This window comes from Osmerus mordax, chromosome 1 (genome assembly GCF_038355195.1).
Source record: "Osmerus mordax isolate fOsmMor3 chromosome 1, fOsmMor3.pri, whole genome shotgun sequence".
In the NCBI taxonomy this organism is placed as follows: domain Eukaryota; kingdom Metazoa; phylum Chordata; class Actinopteri; order Osmeriformes; family Osmeridae; genus Osmerus; species Osmerus mordax.
This window is the reverse complement of record NC_090050.1, coordinates 10,086,517-10,106,679: the sequence shown is the minus strand read 5'-3', so window position 1 is coordinate 10,106,679 and position 20,163 is coordinate 10,086,517. Positions and strand designations below refer to the sequence as shown.

At 43.1% G+C, this 20,163-nt stretch overlaps 4 protein-coding genes across 5 annotated transcripts; all 4 read left to right on the top strand.

Annotated features, from left to right (window-relative positions):
- Window positions 1-159: 159 nt before the first annotated feature.
- LOC136947287 (ras association domain-containing protein 1-like) lies at window positions 160-7,688 on the top strand. Of its 2 annotated transcripts, XM_067241257.1 has the most exons (7): window positions 160-296; window positions 898-1,264; window positions 2,231-2,352; window positions 5,655-5,759; window positions 5,891-6,182; window positions 6,326-6,441; window positions 6,565-7,688. In XM_067241257.1, exons 2-7 carry the CDS (start codon window positions 946-948, stop codon window positions 6,709-6,711), a joined length of 1,101 nt encoding a protein of 366 aa, XP_067097358.1. In that variant the 5' UTR covers window positions 160-296; window positions 898-945; the 3' UTR covers window positions 6,712-7,688. The 2 variants fall into 2 exon arrangements, with proteins under 2 accessions (XP_067097358.1, XP_067097368.1); XM_067241267.1 differs by lacking the exons at window positions 160-296; window positions 898-1,264; window positions 2,231-2,352 and adding an exon at window positions 2,797-3,196.
- Window positions 7,689-8,208: 520 nt separating this feature from the next.
- On the top strand, window positions 8,209-10,241 carry tusc2a (tumor suppressor 2, mitochondrial calcium regulator a). The gene is made up of 4 exons (XM_067240420.1): window positions 8,209-8,464; window positions 9,072-9,326; window positions 9,416-9,536; window positions 9,666-10,241. The coding sequence occupies exons 2-4, from the start codon at window positions 9,178-9,180 to the stop codon at window positions 9,729-9,731; spliced, it is 336 nt and encodes a 111-aa protein (XP_067096521.1). The 5' UTR covers window positions 8,209-8,464; window positions 9,072-9,177; the 3' UTR covers window positions 9,732-10,241.
- Window positions 10,242-12,462: 2,221 nt separating this feature from the next.
- hyal2a (hyaluronidase 2a) lies at window positions 12,463-16,120 on the top strand. Its single transcript, XM_067234639.1, has 4 exons — window positions 12,463-12,705; window positions 12,974-13,949; window positions 14,667-14,756; window positions 14,982-16,120. Exons 2-4 carry the CDS (start codon window positions 13,020-13,022, stop codon window positions 15,366-15,368), a joined length of 1,407 nt encoding a protein of 468 aa, XP_067090740.1. The 5' UTR covers window positions 12,463-12,705; window positions 12,974-13,019; the 3' UTR covers window positions 15,369-16,120.
- A 1,098-nt stretch (window positions 16,121-17,218) lies between these two features.
- hyal1 (hyaluronidase 1) lies at window positions 17,219-19,750 on the top strand. Its single transcript, XM_067237449.1, has 4 exons — window positions 17,219-17,306; window positions 17,629-18,543; window positions 18,820-18,905; window positions 19,001-19,750. The coding sequence occupies exons 1-4, from the start codon at window positions 17,303-17,305 to the stop codon at window positions 19,325-19,327; spliced, it is 1,332 nt and encodes a 443-aa protein (XP_067093550.1). The 5' UTR covers window positions 17,219-17,302; the 3' UTR covers window positions 19,328-19,750.
- The last annotated feature ends 413 nt before the right edge of the window (window positions 19,751-20,163 follow it).

Below are 20,163 nucleotides of genomic sequence, written 5' to 3'. Positions count from 1 at the left end.
GGCTGCTCTTCTCACTTTCTTTTTGCTATTCAGTTTATTCTGTCGATTTCCTAATTCAAGAGGTGAGTGACAGAGTTAGGATACTGCATTTACTGTACAACGTACATACGCAGCATATTTGTGGAATAATAGTGTTTCTGCTGTGTAGATAGCTGATGTATTGTTTCCAGAGATGAACGATATACTGCACACCTCCGTTACCCGTTATAATGTCACTGGAAAGTTATTGGTTAGATAGAGCAACTTCAGACGGGATGCGGCATCGGCGGCGGCAGGGATTGTAAAACCCCATTTGGGTAAGTTATCTACGCTACAACATTTAAATTGTACATTGGCCTAACTGTATGTGAATTGTATGTGATGTTTCACTCCCTTTTTTTCAAATTGGTTTTAATGTTGCTCTCACCTCCTGGTTTATACGTCAATGTACTACGTCAAAATGATGAGGAAACATTTCTTGAAAACAAACATCGTTGCTTTTTGTAGAAGAAACGTAGCCTATTCATTAAACACTGTTAGACTACACTGTTTGATTTAGGACGCGCGCTTCATAACGTGTATCACCAGGACACCGAAAGAGCTATGCATTGGTAGGCCGGGCTATAAATAATGGTAAAGCATGTCCCACAGGGGATATGCAGGATTTTTGTGTCAAACAAATGCAGAGAAAACCTATGTTCGTAGCAACACGAGAGGGAAGTAAACGGCCGGCTGTCCTCACATTGGAATCGTATGATATCCAATATCCCACAAGTGGGCCACCAGATAAAACGTCATTTATGTACAATTTTGTAGAGTTAAGGCGCGTCCGTCATGAGCAACAACATACATTATGCTACTGTGAAGTCTATTCTATTTCTAAGAAAGAAAATCCCTTGACCCCTTGCTTGCTTGCAGGTGGGATCACTTGTAAAAGATGAGAGAACTTGGGGCCTAAACGTCAGAATGTCTTGGGGGGAGTTTATTGAGCTCCGTGAGCTGAGACTGAACAATGACAAGATAGAGCTTACTAGCTCCGAGGTGCCCCGGTCACCTCCTCGACTGGAAAGGACCAACGCCCTGCGGATAAGCCCAGGGAAGGTTCCGGAGCTGCTCAGTCGAGTGGGCATCATCAGACTGCTGGGGGATAGCAGTGACCCACGACTCATAGAGGAGAGGGGAGAGGGACATGACTTCCAGCCTTGCAGCAACACTCAGCCCACCTGGTGTGACCTGTGTGGGGACTTCATCTGGGGCCTCTACAAGCAGAGCCTGCGCTGTGCCAGTGAGTTCACTAGTTCAGGATCCATGTAGTCCAATGTCCAGTCAGTGTCCTGTGTGTTGGGGCAAAAATGTGTGTACATTTGTTTTTTATGTTACATAATGTGGAAGGGATAGGGCAGCAGAAGACAGGGGTGGACTTCGGATTTAGTGGAACGTTAAACCATGAAATATAGTCTGTGTATAGTCTGAGATAGGGTTTATATATTGCCTGTTCATTTCTGCATGCCAAGCCATAGCTTTGGCTCATTGTTTCTCACAGAATGAAATGGGCTTGTTGTGAAAGAGTTTCTATTCATTGGACTCCGTATTCATTAGTCCTGAAAAGGCTTTGATTAGGAGTTTATGTAAAGGAGAACATTATCATTCCCAGTAGCACAGAATCAGCTGAGAACCGCTTGCTTGGAGATCCCCAACAGTGTTACTCGTCAGCACTTCACCGAAACAGACACTGTTTCAGCAGTTTGCTGAAACCGGGCCTTGGGAACAAACTATGCCCGGACTGATGTACACCACCCCAAAATCAGTGACCAATTCATTACTACCGGTTTTTAACATTCTTCATGAGATCAAATTTCATACACCCGCCTGACTCAAGCTGCCCATGTGTATCTAGTTCATTCTTACATCCCCCGCTCAGACTTCAACAGTGAAATACAAAAAGTACATATGTACTGCATATAAACATCCAGGATCTCAGATTGCATATGAACCACTTTGTATTTCTGTCTGTCTGCCTCTCTCTTTCTTTTCTTTCTTTCTCCAGTAAAATAATTCCTGTTTCTTAAACCTGTAGTGATTGTCTATGGCCAGTGGAGGACAGCAGACATTTACAATTTGTGTTCCCAAAATTGGCTCTTGCTTAATCGTCAGTTGTAATAATCCATTGTCCTTCCAGTGTGTCATCCCATACCAGCCCTAACATCACACATTTGTACATGATTTACTTCAATATTTCTTCTTGTTACAGATTGCAGATTCACATGTCACTACAGATGTCGAGCCATTATCCAGTTAGACTGCAGCCTGAACCAGGGCACCATAGTCGACCAAACAAGTGTTGTGGAGCATATAGAAACAGATACAAATGTGGTAAGAGCCTCATGATTAATGTGTTTTGTTTTCAGGCTTCTGAAACTTCTATATAACTTCTATACTTCTATATATATAGGAAATATGGCAAATATTTGGTAAGTCCATTTATTGGAGTCTGTGAGCTTAATAGATATCTGACCTATTCCATATCCTATTTTAAACACCTATTCTGAGTTTTTGTTGTATGGCTTTGCTGCACTGATTGGTGCCAGTCCTCCATACAAAGTAGGATATCACGTGACTTTCCTCGTTCTCACGTTAGGCTATGTGGGGGATGATGTCATTGAGGAAGGAATTTCCCCTCAGTGGCCAATCATGGCAAGATGCACCGGTTTTGTATATTTTCTAAACTCACCAACGGCCTGGGTGGGGCGTCACGGGAGAGGAAGAGAGGGACTTGGGCGGAGGCTTTATCGCATCCTGTTCTCTAGTTCTGAAAGCTTACTTGTGCGGCTGAAACGTGGTCAGTCAGAACAGGAAACGAATACGAACAAACTAACTTGCTAACTTGAATAGCAACGTTTTCAAAATAGCGAGCTGTGTTTAACTTTCTACGATCTAATTTATAGCGGAGTCTGAACGAATTGAAGCCATACGCTACTAAAAAAAAGCTGTCAAAGTTTTACAGTGTGAAAGGTGTCGCGAATTCTAACATTGAAACTTTGTATCGGTTACGATGACGAAAGACGCCAAGAGCGGTTCAAGTAAAACACCATCTTTCGAGATGACGTGGGGCAGTTCTACCAGCAGCGGTTATTGCAGTGAAGATGACTCCGATTCTGAGTTCGAGCAGTACTTCACCGCTCGAACATCGTTCGTTCGCAAACCCAAGAAAGAAAAGGTGAGAACGTAGCCTAACTGAGTCCAATGTTTTCGAGCCTGTATGATGAGTTAATTGACTTAAAAGCATAACAGCTTGCAGTCCAGCATAATCAACGGTGGCCAAGTAGCCTACTTCTGTAATCTCTTGTATTCAATAATCTATTAATTACATGAGTTTAATGATGAGTATATTGTTGCCTCATACACTTGGACAGTGAAAAGCAAAAGGCTAGGCACGGGAGATATGCCATTGGTTGTCCTCTGCTATAGTAGGCTACAACAAGGAAGGCCACATCAATACGTTAATGTTTACGGACTCATTTAATAACCAAGTTTAGCAACACCTGCACCTACCATATCTGGACAATCTTCATACCAGCAGTTTATAACTTCTCTATTAGTTTGGCTTCCACACATTTAGGCCACAATTAGGCTAATGTGTGACAGAATGACTGGTGCAGAGGATGGGGGGATTATTGCTCAAGTAGATCATGTAAACATGGATGGAAACGTCCATCTTCCTACAGTGTCTTAGTCACACTTATTGAGTAATGGAGACGAAAAACGACTTGATTACTCATACACTCAAGTTAATATTTTTTTTGTCAGCAACCAGTCTGTTAATGCTTAATGACTGTAATCTGAAAATAAAAATGAAACAAGTTGGCTCTCATGTTGTGATTGCCTATTAACTACTTAACAGCAGGCCATTAACTGACCAGCCTTTCTATTGATCTTTGGGAATTAGTTTATTGATTTAATCTCACATCCTGACATTGATTAATGTGGGTGTCATCAATGCAGAGTAGCTCGGGCCAGTTCATTCTTTAGGTTATTCACCCCAACTGGAAATCATACAGGACTTTATGCCAACCAGAAATATTTGGTTGTATTTGTTTAACCCTTGTGTTATCTTCAGGTCATTCTGACCCATCAGTCATTGTGACCCACCGTCATATTGCGACAACTTTACCGCATACAAAAACAGAGTGAAGCATTTTCTATTAACCGTCGGGCTGTCTCAGACCCCCCACATTGCGAAGGTTAAAAGAAAATGCTATTTATTTGTTTTTTTATTGGGTAAAATTGGGTAAACACAACAATGGTTCGTTGTGAACCTTTGGGTCATGTGACCCGAAGGCAGCACAAGGGTTAAATTGCAGTCTGGATCTAAGTATATGTGTTACTTGTGTTATTAGTAGGAAGACTGTTGCTGATGTCATGTTTAAGAGGAGGGGCGTGTTAGTGGGGAGGTCGTGCTGATCATGGCAACATTCAGAGGGATTTATAGTTACAGTATTGATCAGTGTATTGGATCCTTTAACAATACTAGGGCTTTTTTACAGGAAGGAGATGGATTAGTTGACACAGGACCAATGCATCTGTGCGTCACAATTCTACCGAACGATATTAGCAAGTGATGATTTACCAGGAAGTGCATAGTTGTGGTTGCTGTGTCAAAGGTTATAAGTGTAACAGGCCAACAGATGCTTGAGGCCACATGTGCATGTCTGAGAGATGGTTGGGCCTGTGTGAGGCAGCTGACTCTATACAGGATATGCCTGTAAAACAGAGGAAGGCTTTGTGTCTGACTCTGTAAGGGGGGGGGGGGGGGCTAGAGAGGGGGGCAGCTATTTTTACATGAACGCAGAGTTTCGGAATGCTGCCCAAAGACATAGACATCACAAACAGCTGCAATCTCCGCTTGGCGCCTCCTTCTCCAGAGAAGGGAGGAGTTAAGGGATTGGATTGGATAGAACTTACATCACTGTGCTCTGCTCTGCTACGTTGATAGGAAGTTTGGAATCTGATGCAACTAGGAATAACTTTGTGAGGAGTGGCGCTCACAGGAAGTGACCACTATGAATGTCATGAAACTCTCAGCCGCAAAAGCTACTGTTTTTCACATGGTTCAACAAGGGAAAGCAACATATTTTGATAAAAAAAGGTGATAAAAGTCCTTTTAAAACCTTTTTATGGTTAAGCTATTTTACTTTAAAAAGTCCTTTTGGATTATTGCATGTGTTTTCTCTTTATTCAGTCAATTAGGGGTCAGCAAAGCCTCTGCCCAGATTCTGCTCTCCCAGCTTGACCCCTGTGAACTCCACACAACTAATGAAATGTCCTCGGGTCTCACCACTGGGTCACGTCTTCCAGTTCCCATTAGGTGGATGTCTCACCACAGCGTCTGCGTTTTAGTGTCTTGATGTATGCAAATGCTACATCTATGATTGTGTACATCATTTTTCTTCTACATTTCATGACTGTGAATGGAACATGGTGGCATTCATGTTCGTCTTGATTTTTAACGGGAGGATTTTGGGAACAGTCAGTAAATGCTCTATTCTGACACCCTGTGGCAGAGCATTATTCAACCAACCTTGCAACTCAGTCTAACCTGTTAGACTTAGAGAGCAAAATGAAAACCACTTGATGTAGTGAATACACTGATTCGTTTGTTGTATTTTGCTGGCCAGGATGAAAAGATTGAATGGGGGAAGCAAGAGCTGTCAGTCACAGAAATTCAGCAGAAGGTGAAAGAGTACAATGCTCAAATCAACAGCAATCTGTTCATGAATATGGTGAGTGTGAACAAGAATAATCTAGAAACCGTACCTCATTATCAAATCACACTATCAAAAAGCAACTATTTCAAACGCAGCAATTAATCAGATGTGTAGAATCCTAATCATAGATTGTTTGTCCTCAACAGAACAAGGATGGGTCCTACACCGGCTTCATAAAGGTCCAGTTCAAGCTGATTCGACCAGTGTCCGTTCCGCCACCCAGGAAGGGCACTGCGACACAGGATGCTGGGGGCAAGAGACCTGGTGGGGTTAAACGCCGTACTTCCTTCTATCTCCCCAAGGACACGTCCAAACACCTGCACATCAGCTCCCGCACACGGGCTCGCGAGGTCATTGAAGCCTTGTTGAAGAAGTTCACTGTGGTGGACAACCCTGGGAAGTTTGCTCTGTTTGAACGCAGTGAGCGCAACGACCAGGGTAAGCATATTCTATTAGCTCTGCTTTTGTTGTAATGGGATTCTTTGACTTGGGATAGGATTCTTGGAACATCTGAAAATGTTTTTTTGTTTTTGTGTAAAAGTGGCTTGAGTAATTATGCTGCCTTCTGTTGTATCTCTCAGTTTATTTGCGTAAACTGCCTGATGATGAGCGCCCACTCCACTTGCGTTTGTGTGCCGGTCCCAATGAGAAGGTTCTCAGCTTGGTGTTGAAGGAGAATGAGACCGGAGAGGTCAATGTAAGTATGAGCACATCTTTTGGAGGAATAATCATTCCCAGGCCTCCTCGATGAAAATGGGGTCTGGTCTTGCAAGACCATGAGTAATTCTCATATCAGATTGGTGATATTTTTTCTGTTCAGTGGGATGCCTTCTCAATGCCTGAGCTGAAGAACTTCCTGCGCATGCTGCAGCGTGAAGAGGAGGAGCATGTTAAGCAGATAGTGCAACGCTATGCCCTTGCTCGCACCAGGATGCAGGAGGCTCTGGCTGGCTCCACCCCTGGCTGACATAACAGCACTCAGGGGGATTATGTGCCCGTCTTGACTTGACTGAGTTGGCAAGTCATCCCTGCATACGATGATCCCAGAGAAGATGACTCCAAACCTTCCTGAAGGGAGGAGAGTGAAAGAGTGAGAGAGAGGACGCAAGAGAACGACAGAACAAGCGCGAGCGTGTGAGAGAATGAAAGAGATGAGAAGTGCCTTACACCTGGAGAGAGAGAGTGTTTTGCCTGAGAGAGAATGAGAATTGAGAGCATGTGAGACTGTGGTTGTTGGGAGCCTGGCTTTGTCCAGTAAAGCCTTCCATGATGGGGGACTAATCTGACAACCCTGCGTCCCTGACCTATAAAGTTCTTTTGTATGCTATTCTCACTGGTGCTAAGGTCTGGAAATTCCAGTATTTGTCACAATCAGAATTACAATGAAAAAGCATGTTAGCTATTTAGCTCCTTGAGATAATTCTGATTAAATAAACAGGTTAATCATTTCCAGACCCAGACCATAATTTCCAGCAAAAAATATTTGACTCGTTATCCAGAATTTCATTGGATCCCAAATGTTACTTCATTCACTTGATGGGTGTGATTCCTTTGGTTTCTCTGTATGAGTCTGAATGATTCTTGGACATTATTTTAAAATTAGGAATGTCTAGCAGAGGACACGTTAAGCTAACTATGTTTAATATATTTGACATTCCTTTTGAAATCATTGTTCAACTGGAAGCTGATCAAATTGTTGTTTTGTTCTTGTTTATGTCTGTTCATTATATTTGTAAAATCAGTTAGCATTTATCATGTTTGTGTTGTTTTCTGTGTCTGTAGTGTTTCTTTATTGTTTCTATCTTGTGGATAACAGCTGCGTATGGCAGTGTTTGTATTCACTTTCAGATACTTAATTGTAGAAGGCAGAGGAAAATACCACTTTAACAACTGTATGCATCTGGATTTCACTGTTCCCTTTACAAAAATAAATATCAGTTCTTTCCTTATAAGCAGCTGTTGTCATAATTTATTTCTACAATAGTTTGGATTTATGGAAAACCTAAGTTCTCCAATGACACACAAACTAAATAATGTTCTACTTTTAAAATGTGAGAATAAGTCGCATTACTACTACTACTAATAATACGTTTTTCATAGTATTGCTTCACAGTAATGATACTTTACTGCATTTTATAATACGTTATATATCCTAAAAACCAATTATTTGATATAATCAAAATGCCTCCTCTCCCGTTGAGGCCATAGTTGAGGCCCTATGAGAGGATGCCGTAACCTCTGAACTTCACCAACCATATGACGTTTTTATGATCAAAGTGAGCCGATTCACCAGACTCTTATGAAGGGAGTGAATTACAATTTATTATGAATAAATGTTTTGCGAATATATTCTACTTGATTTACATTTCACTGCTAATAATTAATAAGTAATTGAATTACTTAAAAATTAAGACTACCACCCGTTCGGGCTACCCAAAGCAACAAAACAAATACCCTATGTCTCGCTCAAGGTCAGCTGATCATTCTCCTTCGACGCCAAATCAGACCCAGCCAGCTCGAGTCACGTCAGCTAAACAGTTAATAAACAACCGTTAGCTAGCGTCTGATGTAGGGGTCGTCTCTACTGCCTTGGTTTTTTGGTCGAAAGACAACGCTACCTTAATGCTAACGATACACTTATGAGGAATAACCTACACATGGATGCTGACACTGGGAAACTATTAGCGTTGATTAGATGAGGATGACAACAACACAGTACTGTATGTGCATTTTTCTCCTTAACCTAAATACTGTAGTCCCACTCCCAACCAGGACACTTGTTTACCTACTACTGTACAGTACTGTAGCTGGATAGCATAACATGATGACATTAAGCAGAATGGCGAGCTCTACTCTAGTTACTAGCTACTAGCTTGATTTGATCAGATAAGCAGCAACAGAAGTGATGTAGCCAGGCTAGAAAGCTAGCTAATGTATAGGCTACATTGAATGCTTAACGTTGGCAATGCACCTACAGTACCTCTATATAATTCAGAACTCCATAACGTCTACGACCTTACTGTAGTGTTACTATTAGCTAGCTAGCCATCTTGCAAGAATTTTGTTGAAATAGGAAAGGATGGCTTAACAAACTAAATAGCTACTAAGCTAGCTAGTTGGCAGTTGTCTTATCACTACCACAGAAAAAGTAGCCGCTAGTGCTAGCTAGAATATTCGTCTACGATGGGTCTAATTAGCTAGCTTGCTCTCTCATCATGTACTTTATTTTATGAAACACCGGTCTGTGGGTTGTTAACAGGTAACTAGCTCTGTGTTACGCTTATTGCACACTCAAAACATTCACCATAACTTGTGTTGTTTGTGCAGTGTTTTTCAGAATCTAACGCGTATAAATAACAGACGGGCTGGCCAGCTTATCAACTCATTGTCCGAAGAGCTTTTCTGTCACAGGGGTGATGAACGATCTCTGAAGATGGGAGGAAGTGGATCCAAAGCCAAAGGTGTTTGGCCCTTTGCAGCTTCTGGAGCTGGAGGTGACTCCGCGAGTGAGGGTAACGAGCAGTCTGTGGCCCCGCTCAAAACTTCCAGGAAAGCCACACCATTCGTTTTCACAAGAAGGAGGTGAATTTTAAGTTTATCCTGAAATTAGCTATTTCATTTGCTACTGAATTTACCTTGTTATGTTTTAACCTTTTGTTTTATGATGATAGTTCTCTATACTTTGATGAGGATGGAGATCTGGCTCATGAATTCTACGAGGAGACAGTGGTGACAAAAAATGGTCGGAAAAGATCCAAACTTAAGAGGATTCATAAAAACCTCATACCTCAGGTAAGCTAATTCATTCATGCATACCTTGCCTCAGGTTAATGTTTGGAAATCTTTCATTTCTGGCTAAATTTGTTGATCATTATTACTTACTTATTATTGTTTAATTCATGTTATTGTGTGTGTTTTCAGGGAATTGTGAAGTTAGACCATCCCCGTATCCATGTAGATTTCCCTGTCATCCTCTGTGAGGTGTGAATATCACAAGACTGGTCTAATGTGAAAAAAAACCCTGTCACAGTCTGCTTAGCTTGACACCCAATCCCTCTTGAAGCAAGTCCCACAGTCATCCCAGGTTCCACCCTGAGCACTGGCTCCGAACACTAGTTGTCCTGAGAAGATGGGGAGGATGTCCATCAACACCCTGAAGCTTTGACTAGTCGGCTAAAGTTGTGGACATAATCAGAACTAAGGCGGAATTAGATGCTGTGATGCAAGATAACTTAAGAGTATCACTTCTGCCTTCTGTGACATATGTTGAGAAGTGTGTTTGCGTTTGTCTATGTGTGTGTTTGAGAAAGAAAGCCAGAGAGGTAGCTCAAGATTAGCAAAGGTTTAAGAATTCTGTATATATGACCATGTTTGTGTTGTAATATTATCAGATTGAAGTCTGCCTCTTTCATTGGAGCTCAGACCTGCACTAGTGAACCTTTGATGTAAATAACTTCTGAGTTGGAAATACTTGAATAAATGATTTACGAAGCTAAATTATTTCAGACTATCCATTTTCCTGATTAAAGTGGCTCAAGCTTGGATAGACAAGAAAGGTATGCATGAATGACATGATATATTTTTTAGTGTCTATAGGACCCAACATTTCTTACAATGCCCCTACAATGTGTATATAAGCAAGCTGTTTTAATGAAACTCCAAAGTGCTTTTCTTGAGCATGTTGGTGCAATTCATACATTTGACAAGAGGTGGCAGCAACCTACAGTATTTCATATTGTTGAGTACATTACATTTACATTTAGTAATTTAGCAGATGCTCTTATCCAGAGCGACTTACAGTAAGTACAGGGACATTCTCCCCGAGGCAAGTAGGGTGAAGTGCCTTGCCCAAGGACACAACGTCATTTGGCACAGTAGTTGGAGTAGACTACATTTAATTCATTTTCTTTCGAGAATTATTACAAACCATATAATAATTCATGGTTTGCCTGAAAAGAAATTTAAATTTGTTATAGAGGAAATTGCTTTGATCCACCTGATAACCTACTTTTGTCCACAAAATTAAAACAGTTCATAACAGAATTATGTAAACCACATATCTGATAAAGTGATTCCCGAATGGGAATGATTGATGTATGTTTCAACAGATTGTTAATGTTCATACTGTTCAGTATGTCATTTTATGGCCTAGCAACAGCAAACCGTGCCCCTGAAAGGGACTGCCTGGAATGTGGATGGGTGGGTTCGTGGGCCAGAGGTCATTCACTTTGATGTTCCTCCTTGTTTGATCTTTGAAGTTCCTAACACGATACATTTGACAACTTGAGAAACGTTATATTACTACATAGTTACATAATAACAACTAAACAGACCGAAGCATACTTTATTTACTTGTAATGCTTAAATGGAACATCTGAAGTTAAGTGTGCATATATATGTGTGTAAGTGAGAGATGATACATTTTGATGAAGAGAAAAAGAAGACATTTGTGTATGTAACACACAGATGAACTCTAGAATGAGGTCCAGGATGTCTTTGATCCAGCAGATTTCTAGAGACCTACTGTATAGTTCTGATTCGTGGTTCTCTGCACAGTTCAGGTGACAGGGTGTGTGTTTCCTGTTCCCCTCACATTGTTTTGGGTTCCTGGCGGTGCCTGACTGCTGATGATGTAATGTTCAGGAGTCAGGGGTCACAAGGAACCGGAGTGTGAAGGGAAGCTGACCATTCCCTTTTCTTCTCCCTCTGTCCTTCCCTTCCTCTCTTCCACACACACACACACACACACACACACACACACACACACACACACACACACACACACACACACACACACGCACACACACACACACACAGGACTGACATCGGCAAGACAGGTGAGTCAGCAGAGCTATGGGAACAAACCACGGAACTGCCACGGACACAGGAAGAAGTCTTACTTCCGAAGCTTTTCCTTTTCAACATGTGCTCTGAAATGCTTTGTCACATGCATTCTATACTTGTGGATGACATTTACTTCAACCAAAGCTCACACACACTTAGTCTTTAACTTTACAACCCCCTATGAACCAAGCTCAGCCTGCTCTGCATTTTTATCCACTGCACTTGGAAACATGACAGCATGTGGTACTTGGTTGGTTCATAGAGCCACTGCCAATGGCTGTCATCAGTTCTGCCCCCAAGCAGTGACATCTGCATGCCAGATGACTGTGCCCTGTGTCCTAAAAGCACAGGAAGTTTAGCTGGTGCTTTTGATTCATCTGCTAACTGTAGATTCCATCTATAGATTGAGTTATGTGTAATTCTTCTATTTTTGATCAAATTAGATAATTGTAGCCTCATATTTACATGTATGTACCGCTTTGTTGTAGTGTCACTAACCGTACCTGGTAACATTTACTTAAAAGAAGAAATGTGTGTAGCCTCTTGTTATTGCATGGACACTGAGGAGGTAATGGCACCCCTAAACCTTGATATTGCAACATTGTATCCATTTTTAAGACCACTGGCAACCTTTCTGGACTCGCTCATTTATGATTGCGGGAATAACTAGCATTACGAAAGTGATAAAGTAATACAAATATCGAGCCTATGGTCTAAATTTGATCTATGTTTTTTAGGTTGCTTCACAAAATACCGAGAGTCAATTGACACGCCTGCACATTTTACTTGTACAGTTCATTTCGCCACTCCCCCTTTTTCAATCTGAATGGAACATCCTGAAGTGGTCTCCGTCCACATTATACACTTGGATAGGCGAACTGTGAACAGTGCAGGGGGTATTCGGCGCGTGGAAGAATCAGATCAAGTTTAAAAGTGGTCGATTATGAAAAGTAACTATCTCTTAGAACTACGGATAGTTTTGTAGTATCATTCGTTTAGGCGCATTGTTTGCAAGTTTTTAGTAGTTGACCTCTACAACTGAGAAAACAAACAAACTTGGTTTGAAATATATCGGGACTGCTACAATTGGGAATGCGTTCTCATTTTGGCTATAAAGGTATGTTTTGAATCAACAATTTTTTGTCAAAGGATACGTTTTAATTCGCTATTCAGACATTTATAGAAATTACATAAGTAGGCTATAGTACAAGGTGTTCATCATTTTAGTTGTCATCTCAGCTCAAGAATGCATTTCAGATTCCTTACTAATCAGAGCATTACATCGTTTTTGACAGTTCACTTGTGTTGGTCTCTGAAAATGTCATACTTCTGAATCTCACTTGTGCTGAACTTGACTAAAACCCTTCACCATTTCAAACTGATAGGAGAGCAGAGACTGACATCCTGTCCTGTGCACTCACCACAGAAGTCATGTTGTACTGGACCCAGCAGGCCTGGAAAGTGTTGCTACTGATTGTACTGCTGTGTGACTGCTTCTCTGCTCAGGGGCTGAAGCCCACGAGATGGCCTCTCTATGCCCACAAGCCCCTGCTGCTGGCCTGGAATGCCCCAACAGAGGACTGTGCCCCGCGGCATAGTATCCACTTTCAGCTGGATCAGTTCCAGATTGTTGCCTCGCCCAATGAGGGGTTTGTCAGGCAGAATGTAACTATTTTTTATGCGGACCGTCTAGGGTTGTATCCCTACTTTGAACCGGACGGTACAGCAGTGAATGGCGGACTGCCTCAGGTGGCCAGTCTTACTCAGCACCTGGAGAAGATGCCAGAGGGTGTTCAGAAGTATATACGTGAACCAGGGGCCAAGGGCCTGGCCATCATAGACTGGGAGGAGTGGCGCCCACTCTGGATCCGAAACTGGGACACAAAGAAAGTGTACCGGAACCGCTCCCAGCAGCTGGTGGCCCAGAAGAACCCAATGTGGCCCGTAGAACGCGTGAGCAAGGTCGCCCAGCAGGAGTTTGAGATGTCCGCCCGCATGTTCATGCTGGAGACCCTGCGGCTTGCCAAGAGTCTACGGCCCAACCAGTTGTGGGGCTTCTACCTGTTCCCTGACTGCTACAACCACGACTACGTGAACACTCTGGAGAACTACACTGGCCGATGCCCCGACGTGGAGGTGGCCCGGAACGAGCAGCTGAAATGGCTGTGGACTGAGAGCACAGCCCTGTTCCCCTCCGTGTACATGGTCCCAGTGCTGCGCTCCTCGCCCTCCGGGCGCCAGTTTGTCCGGAACCGGGTGAAGGAGGGGATGCGTCTGGCATCGTCCGGGGACGGGCTGGCACGTCCTGTCTTTGTGTACGCCCGGCCCACCTATACCAACACCCTGGAGCTGATGACGGAGGTGAGGGGGGGGCACTGCTCACACACATGGCTCATTCGCTCTACGGTTCAGATCCAAGCTTTTTTTGTTTGGTAAAAAAAAGACGAAAAAAAAGGCTTTTTGATTCTTTTTTGAATGCTGATATGATGATGATGCACACTTCTAGAACTGACTGAACACAGTTTTTAAAACTGGACATTGTCAGGGCCCGGCATGTGCATGTTCCACTGAAACTGCTTATCATATGTATAATGTGGAGGATTTAAAAAAGATCTTCTTTAAAAAAAAATGTAAGCGTTCTATCTCAGGGTATTCATTTTGACTCTGTATCCAGAATCGGCCAAAAATTGTGTGTGTATGGGTGCTTGGATTCACGCTCCAGTAGGCTTTCTTTATCTGTATCTGCAGCCCTTTCCTGCTCTATTAACAGACACTTCAAACCTTCCATTCCATTGTAGCGCTCCTGTGTGCACTTGTTAGTGTGTGTGTGTTTGTGTGTGTGTGTGTGTTTGTGTGTGTGTGTGAGCAGGATGGGTGTTGGTCCTGTTACAGTGCAATCATAAACCCTAGAGGGTTGTACTGACCAGGGAATAGATAGGAGCTGCTAACGGAACTAGGACCTCCTGTCCTCTCACACACACACTGTAGTACAAGTGCACCACAGGTCTGCTGTGAATTTCTGATCATAGGAATCATAGGAAGGTATCATAGGAATACCATTCTGTCATTTGTCTTCAGATGGACTTGGTCTCTACCATTGGGGAGAGTGTGGCTTTGGGAGCGGCAGGCATAATCCTTTGGGGAGATTCAAGATATGCAAGCAGCAAGGTAAGTGTTAACACACTTAAATCACAGCACATTGTGGAGGTGAATGACTGTGTTCGAAAATGACCATACACCAATAACTGACTAACACACATTGTCATAGGCAGTCACATGCCTCTTAACTGATCTTGCCTGAGGTTCCAACTTACAACATTACGACCTTGTGATTGATCATGTTTCTGAGTGTCTTTTAGGCTGACTCCCAATTCTGGGTTTGTTCCCCTTCAGGCCAGTTGCTCCAGTCTGAATGATTATCTGCGGGGCCCACTCGGTCAGTACCTGCTCAACGTTTCCACGGCAGCAGAGTTGTGCAGTCAGACGCTGTGTAGCTCCCGAGGCCGCTGTCTGCGCCGGAATTCGGACTCGGACGCCTATCTGCACCTCAACTCTCTCACACACAGCATCAGCACTCAGGGCAGCAAGCTGAACGTCTCAGGCAAGCTGGGGGAGGCTGAGAAGGCGTCTTTTCAGAAGGACTTTCAGTGCCAGTGCTACAGTGGGTCACAGGGTGAGGACTGTGGCCAGACAGACCCCTTACAACAGAAAGGGGCCGCCCCTCGAGTGGTGTCATCATGGGCGCGATATGTGCTTTTGTTGGTCATCCTTCTCATCTGATCACTTTTGCACACACACGCCAACATAAACACACACACACACCCACGCACAAACATTTCTAGTTGGGCAAATGTATTTATTGTGCCCCCGTATTGCTTTAAAGTTAGTGAATCTATGATAAGAGGTTTCAACTTCGGAGAAACACTGTGGAACTTACAGAGATGATGTTGTTTGTATGTGTGTTTTTCTTTTTCATACAGTGGAGGGCTAGCTGGAAATAACTTTGTTTACATTGCTCTCTCTCTTTCTATTTCCTCTCACTCTCACTCCCACTGTCACTCTCTTTCTCAAGGTGTCACTTTCCCACGACCACAAAGTTGTCCATGTGTTGCAGCGTGGGTGTTCTCATGATGACTGTTAATCTTGCGTGTGTCTTTCTGCCTTGGTGTTTATCATGAAATGAGGAAGATGCACTTGATCCTGTACATAGCCTGAAAAGAAAGTGGCTGACATCTTAACCCCCTGTAAAGACATATCTGTCCTTTCCTGAGGCAAATTAGTTTTTATGGCAATCTCTATGTGTTATTTTTGCTGACTGTGGCCTAAACAAGACTACTACATGCGTGTCAATGTACAGCACTTTCAAATGTACAAACTTCCTTTCTTTTCTTAAAAAAAAACTTTTAACGGACAAGTTAAGGCCATCTAATGCACAGTTGTCTTGATTTGAGCTTTTTTAGGTAAGAATTTGCTACAGACTGTAATGTAAATTCTTTTTGATCAATTAAGTAAACTGTTTTGTTTTGGTGACATTTAACTTGATCATTGCTTGAACCTATGCATTTCTAGGCACAGCATAACATCCTGCTTAATGATATACAGTATATTACCTAACATACATGTACATCACAGAAACCAGTTCATACAGTTCATTAAATATTGACCAATGCATTACTTACACCATATTTCTATTAGAAATATCATACAAATCCATCTAAAGGTTGTCATGTACACAATGTCAGCAGGTTTCATGCTACACTAGGATCACTGCAGAGTTGGAACAGTACTACGTGCTGTAGTGCCTAACAGTACTACACTGTGCTTCACTTGGCCTGATTTCTAATGTGAACTAGTCTGAGACTTCATCCTGGTTGAACTCCCCTCCCTGGCTCCCTGTAATTGTGGGGTGTTTGAAGCCAAAAGTTATTTTTGACCCTTTCAAGTCTTTAGAATGACTTCAAGAGACCATAGAAATCGGATCATATTTAGAAGTATATGTTTATAATTCTCAGGACCAGTTATATTTGACCTTTGTTACAGCATTTGAAGAGACTCATTTGGGTCATACCCAAAATATAGACTTGCAAAAGAAGGATATCAAACTTATCAGTTTTAGGTAATTTGACAAAATAATTTACATTTAGCAGATGCTCTTATCCAGAGCGACTTACAGTAAGTACTGGGATATTCCCCCTGAAGCAAGTAGGGTGAAGTGCCTTGCCCAAGGACACAATGTCATTTTGCACAGCCGGGAATCGAACCGGTAGCCTTCAGATTACTAGCCCAACTGAGTTGGGCTAGTAACTTACCACTCAGCCACCTGACTCCCTAATTGTTTATTTACTATGACTTTACACATTACTTTACACATGTATTACTGTAAATAGACAGTAAACATTGACATACTGCTCAAACTTCAGAAAGAAGACAGGCACAGACAGGTATTTTATGTTTCATTGCACCTTCAGTATGTAGCTTCAAACCTGCACAGGAGATACGGAAATGGCGTGCTGTCTCTTTAAGAAATCGAGAGACTCATACTGACAGTACCACCTCTTCTTCCCGATTGGTGGTTTAAAAATCTCGTCCACCACTTCCCTTTTCCTTATTTTTTCCACTTTATTTTGTGGTAAGATCATGAGACAGACATCATTCCATTCCCATGGTCAGTTGACTGCAAACTGAATAAACTCTAACTTTACCTACTAGCTGATATGGGTAAGTACACCATTTAAACTAGTTACATTCCAAAATGTGATGACATTTAGTAACTGTTTACTAAGTCCAAATGTTGGAACTATGTATAAATGTGGGAGCTTTGTAATATCAATAATCAATATATGACTTACTTTTAATAATTATTTGCAGGGCATTTAAACTTTATTAAAATTATTTTGTGTCTGAAAACTCTTTATTGTGGATGTTTAAAATGGTTTTAAAAGAAAACCACTTCCTCAATTTCCCTTTGCAAACAAGGAAATGGAAATAGAACATAAACTTCTATTTAAAACACAAAAAACTACTTTTTCTCCCCTTGCAGGTAGGAGTTGTATATACCCTGCTGTGCTTCTGTGCTTGAGCATGGCCAGTCAGGTTCTGGGTCTGCTGCATGGATCCCCTCCCTTCACCTTCTCTCACGTGCCTTTCCTCACTGTGTGGAATGCGCCCACGGCCCTCTGTAAGCCTCGCTTTGGTGTTGACCTGGACCTGAGCGTGTTCAACATTGTCCACAACCAAAATCAAAGCTTCATGGGAGCCAACATGACCATCTTTTACAAGGACAAACTGGGTCGGTACCCGCGGTATGCTCACAGCCAGGCTGTCTTTGGTGGGGTGCCTCAGAACTCCAGTCTGAGCGAACACCTCAGAGCTGCTGCTGAGGACATCAGGGCTAACCTTCCAAACAGGGACTTCCAGGGCCTGGCAGTGGTGGACTGGGAGGACTGGAGGCCACTGTGGGAGCGGAACTGGGACACTAAGGCGGTGTACTGGGAGGCTTCCAGAGTGCTGGTGAAGGCCAAGCACCCAGACTGGAGCCCCGCCCAGGTGGAGGTGGTGGCCCGTAAGGAGTTTGAGGCGGCAGGATGGAAGTACATGGAGGAAACTCTGAGGCTGGGACAGAAGGCTAGGCCAAGGGGACAATGGGGCTTTTATGGCTTTCCCCAATGTTATAATTACTATAAAAACTCTACTAACTACACAGGGGAGTGTCCTCCTTTGGAGACCAAGAGGAACGATGAGTTGTTCTGGCTTTGGAATGCTTCCTCCACCCTCTACCCAGACATGTACCTGGACTTGAACATGCGCGGGCTTGGCAAGGAAATCATCTTTTACACGAAACATCGGGTGCTGGAGGCCATGAGGGTTGGGGCGCAGGTCACTCCCAGACCCCCAGCTGTGATCATTTACGCTCGCGTCGTTTACACCTTCTCCCTGGACTTCCTTTCCCAGGCAGGTCCATCCATGTCAAATCAGCATGTGAAGCTGCATGGGGAGTCAGGTGGCTGAGCGGTTAGGTAGTCGGGCTAATCTGAAGGTTGCCAGTTCGATTCCCGGCCGTGCAAAAATGACGTCGCGTCCTTGGGCAAGGCGCTTCACCCTACTTGCCTCGGGGGAATGTCCCTGTACTTACTGGAAGTCGCTCTGGATAAGAGCATCTGCTAAATGACTAAATGTAAGTGTGTCCAATCTGACATAATACATCTGACTTCTGTCCACTGCGTACAGGAAGACCTGGTCCACACGATAGGAGAGGGGGCGGCCTTGGGAGCTGCAGGGGTGGTGCTGTGGGGAGACTCCATGTATGCCAAATCTCAGGTAAAATTATGTATTTTCTTTACATCCCACAGAAACATGTAACGCTCTTGTAAAATAGGACATCTACTTCCTGTGAGACTCACCCTGTTTTCCAGGCATCTTGTGAGGCAGTGAAGGCCTACATCGATGAAACCCTTGGCCATTACCTGGTGAACGTGACCTCTGCTGCCACACTGTGCAGCAGGACAGTGTGCTCCTCTCAGGGGCGATGCCAGAGGAGAGACCCAGACTCCGGGGCCTACCTCCATCTGGACCCTGCTGCCTGGACAGTGGTGTCTGAGAAGAGGCCCCAGGGGGGGAAGGATTACAGGGTCCTGGGGCGACTGAGCCGGCCCGAGGCTGTTTACATGGAGGCCCAGTTTGTGTGCCAGTGTTACCCTGGCTGGGGCGGTGAACGCTGTGCCAAACCCTTGCAGAGATGAGAGACTGTTTTTCAAAGGAGGATCCATCGGTTACAGCACTGTGTCTGAACATATTCCTGTGTGACACTAACCTCATTGACAAGACTTAACAAAGGGATATGTTTCAGCAAGCTCTGAGCAGAAGAAGTCCTTGTCTTGTTGAGCTTGTTTACTCATTTTAGCTGGAAGACCTGTTATTCTGTATCACCACACCTACAGTACGGGATTCTTGGACACCAACTAAACAATTTGCTACCTACTTTTACCAGCCATTACCTATTGAATGTATCGTTTTTAAGATGGCTTTTTACGATGTGTTTACTCATTTCAGTGTTCTGTGCAATGTTTTTGTGATAGTGTTAAATGATATACAGTACTGTTCACATTGATTCTTGAAGACTTGCTTTGTTTATGTTTTAACTAACTCTAAATAAACTAAACTAAACTAAACTGTGGTATAGTATTTGGGGTCATACCTGTCAATAATTATGAATCCTCATCTGATTTAAACATTGTACAGCACATCTAATTTCTAATTTTAACAGGAAGAGGTGGTGAATCTTTTAAGATTTTCTACAGTGGGGTTTTGGCCACCAGATGGTGCCATGGATTAACCAAAATAAAGAATTCCTAAAAGGGGTATGGAAATCTATTGTATTGGTAAAGCTCAATAATGTTAAACCAAGTATCACTTCACTTGTAGTGATTGGACAAGGGCATTTTTTTATACCCCGAGGTTATTCAAGGGCAGTTTTTATGCTCCAATTATACACAGCCATAATGGCAGCTCTTAACCACTGGACAAGGCCCACATGCACAGGCAAGCTCCTAGTGAAACGGCTTAGGAACACTGGGTG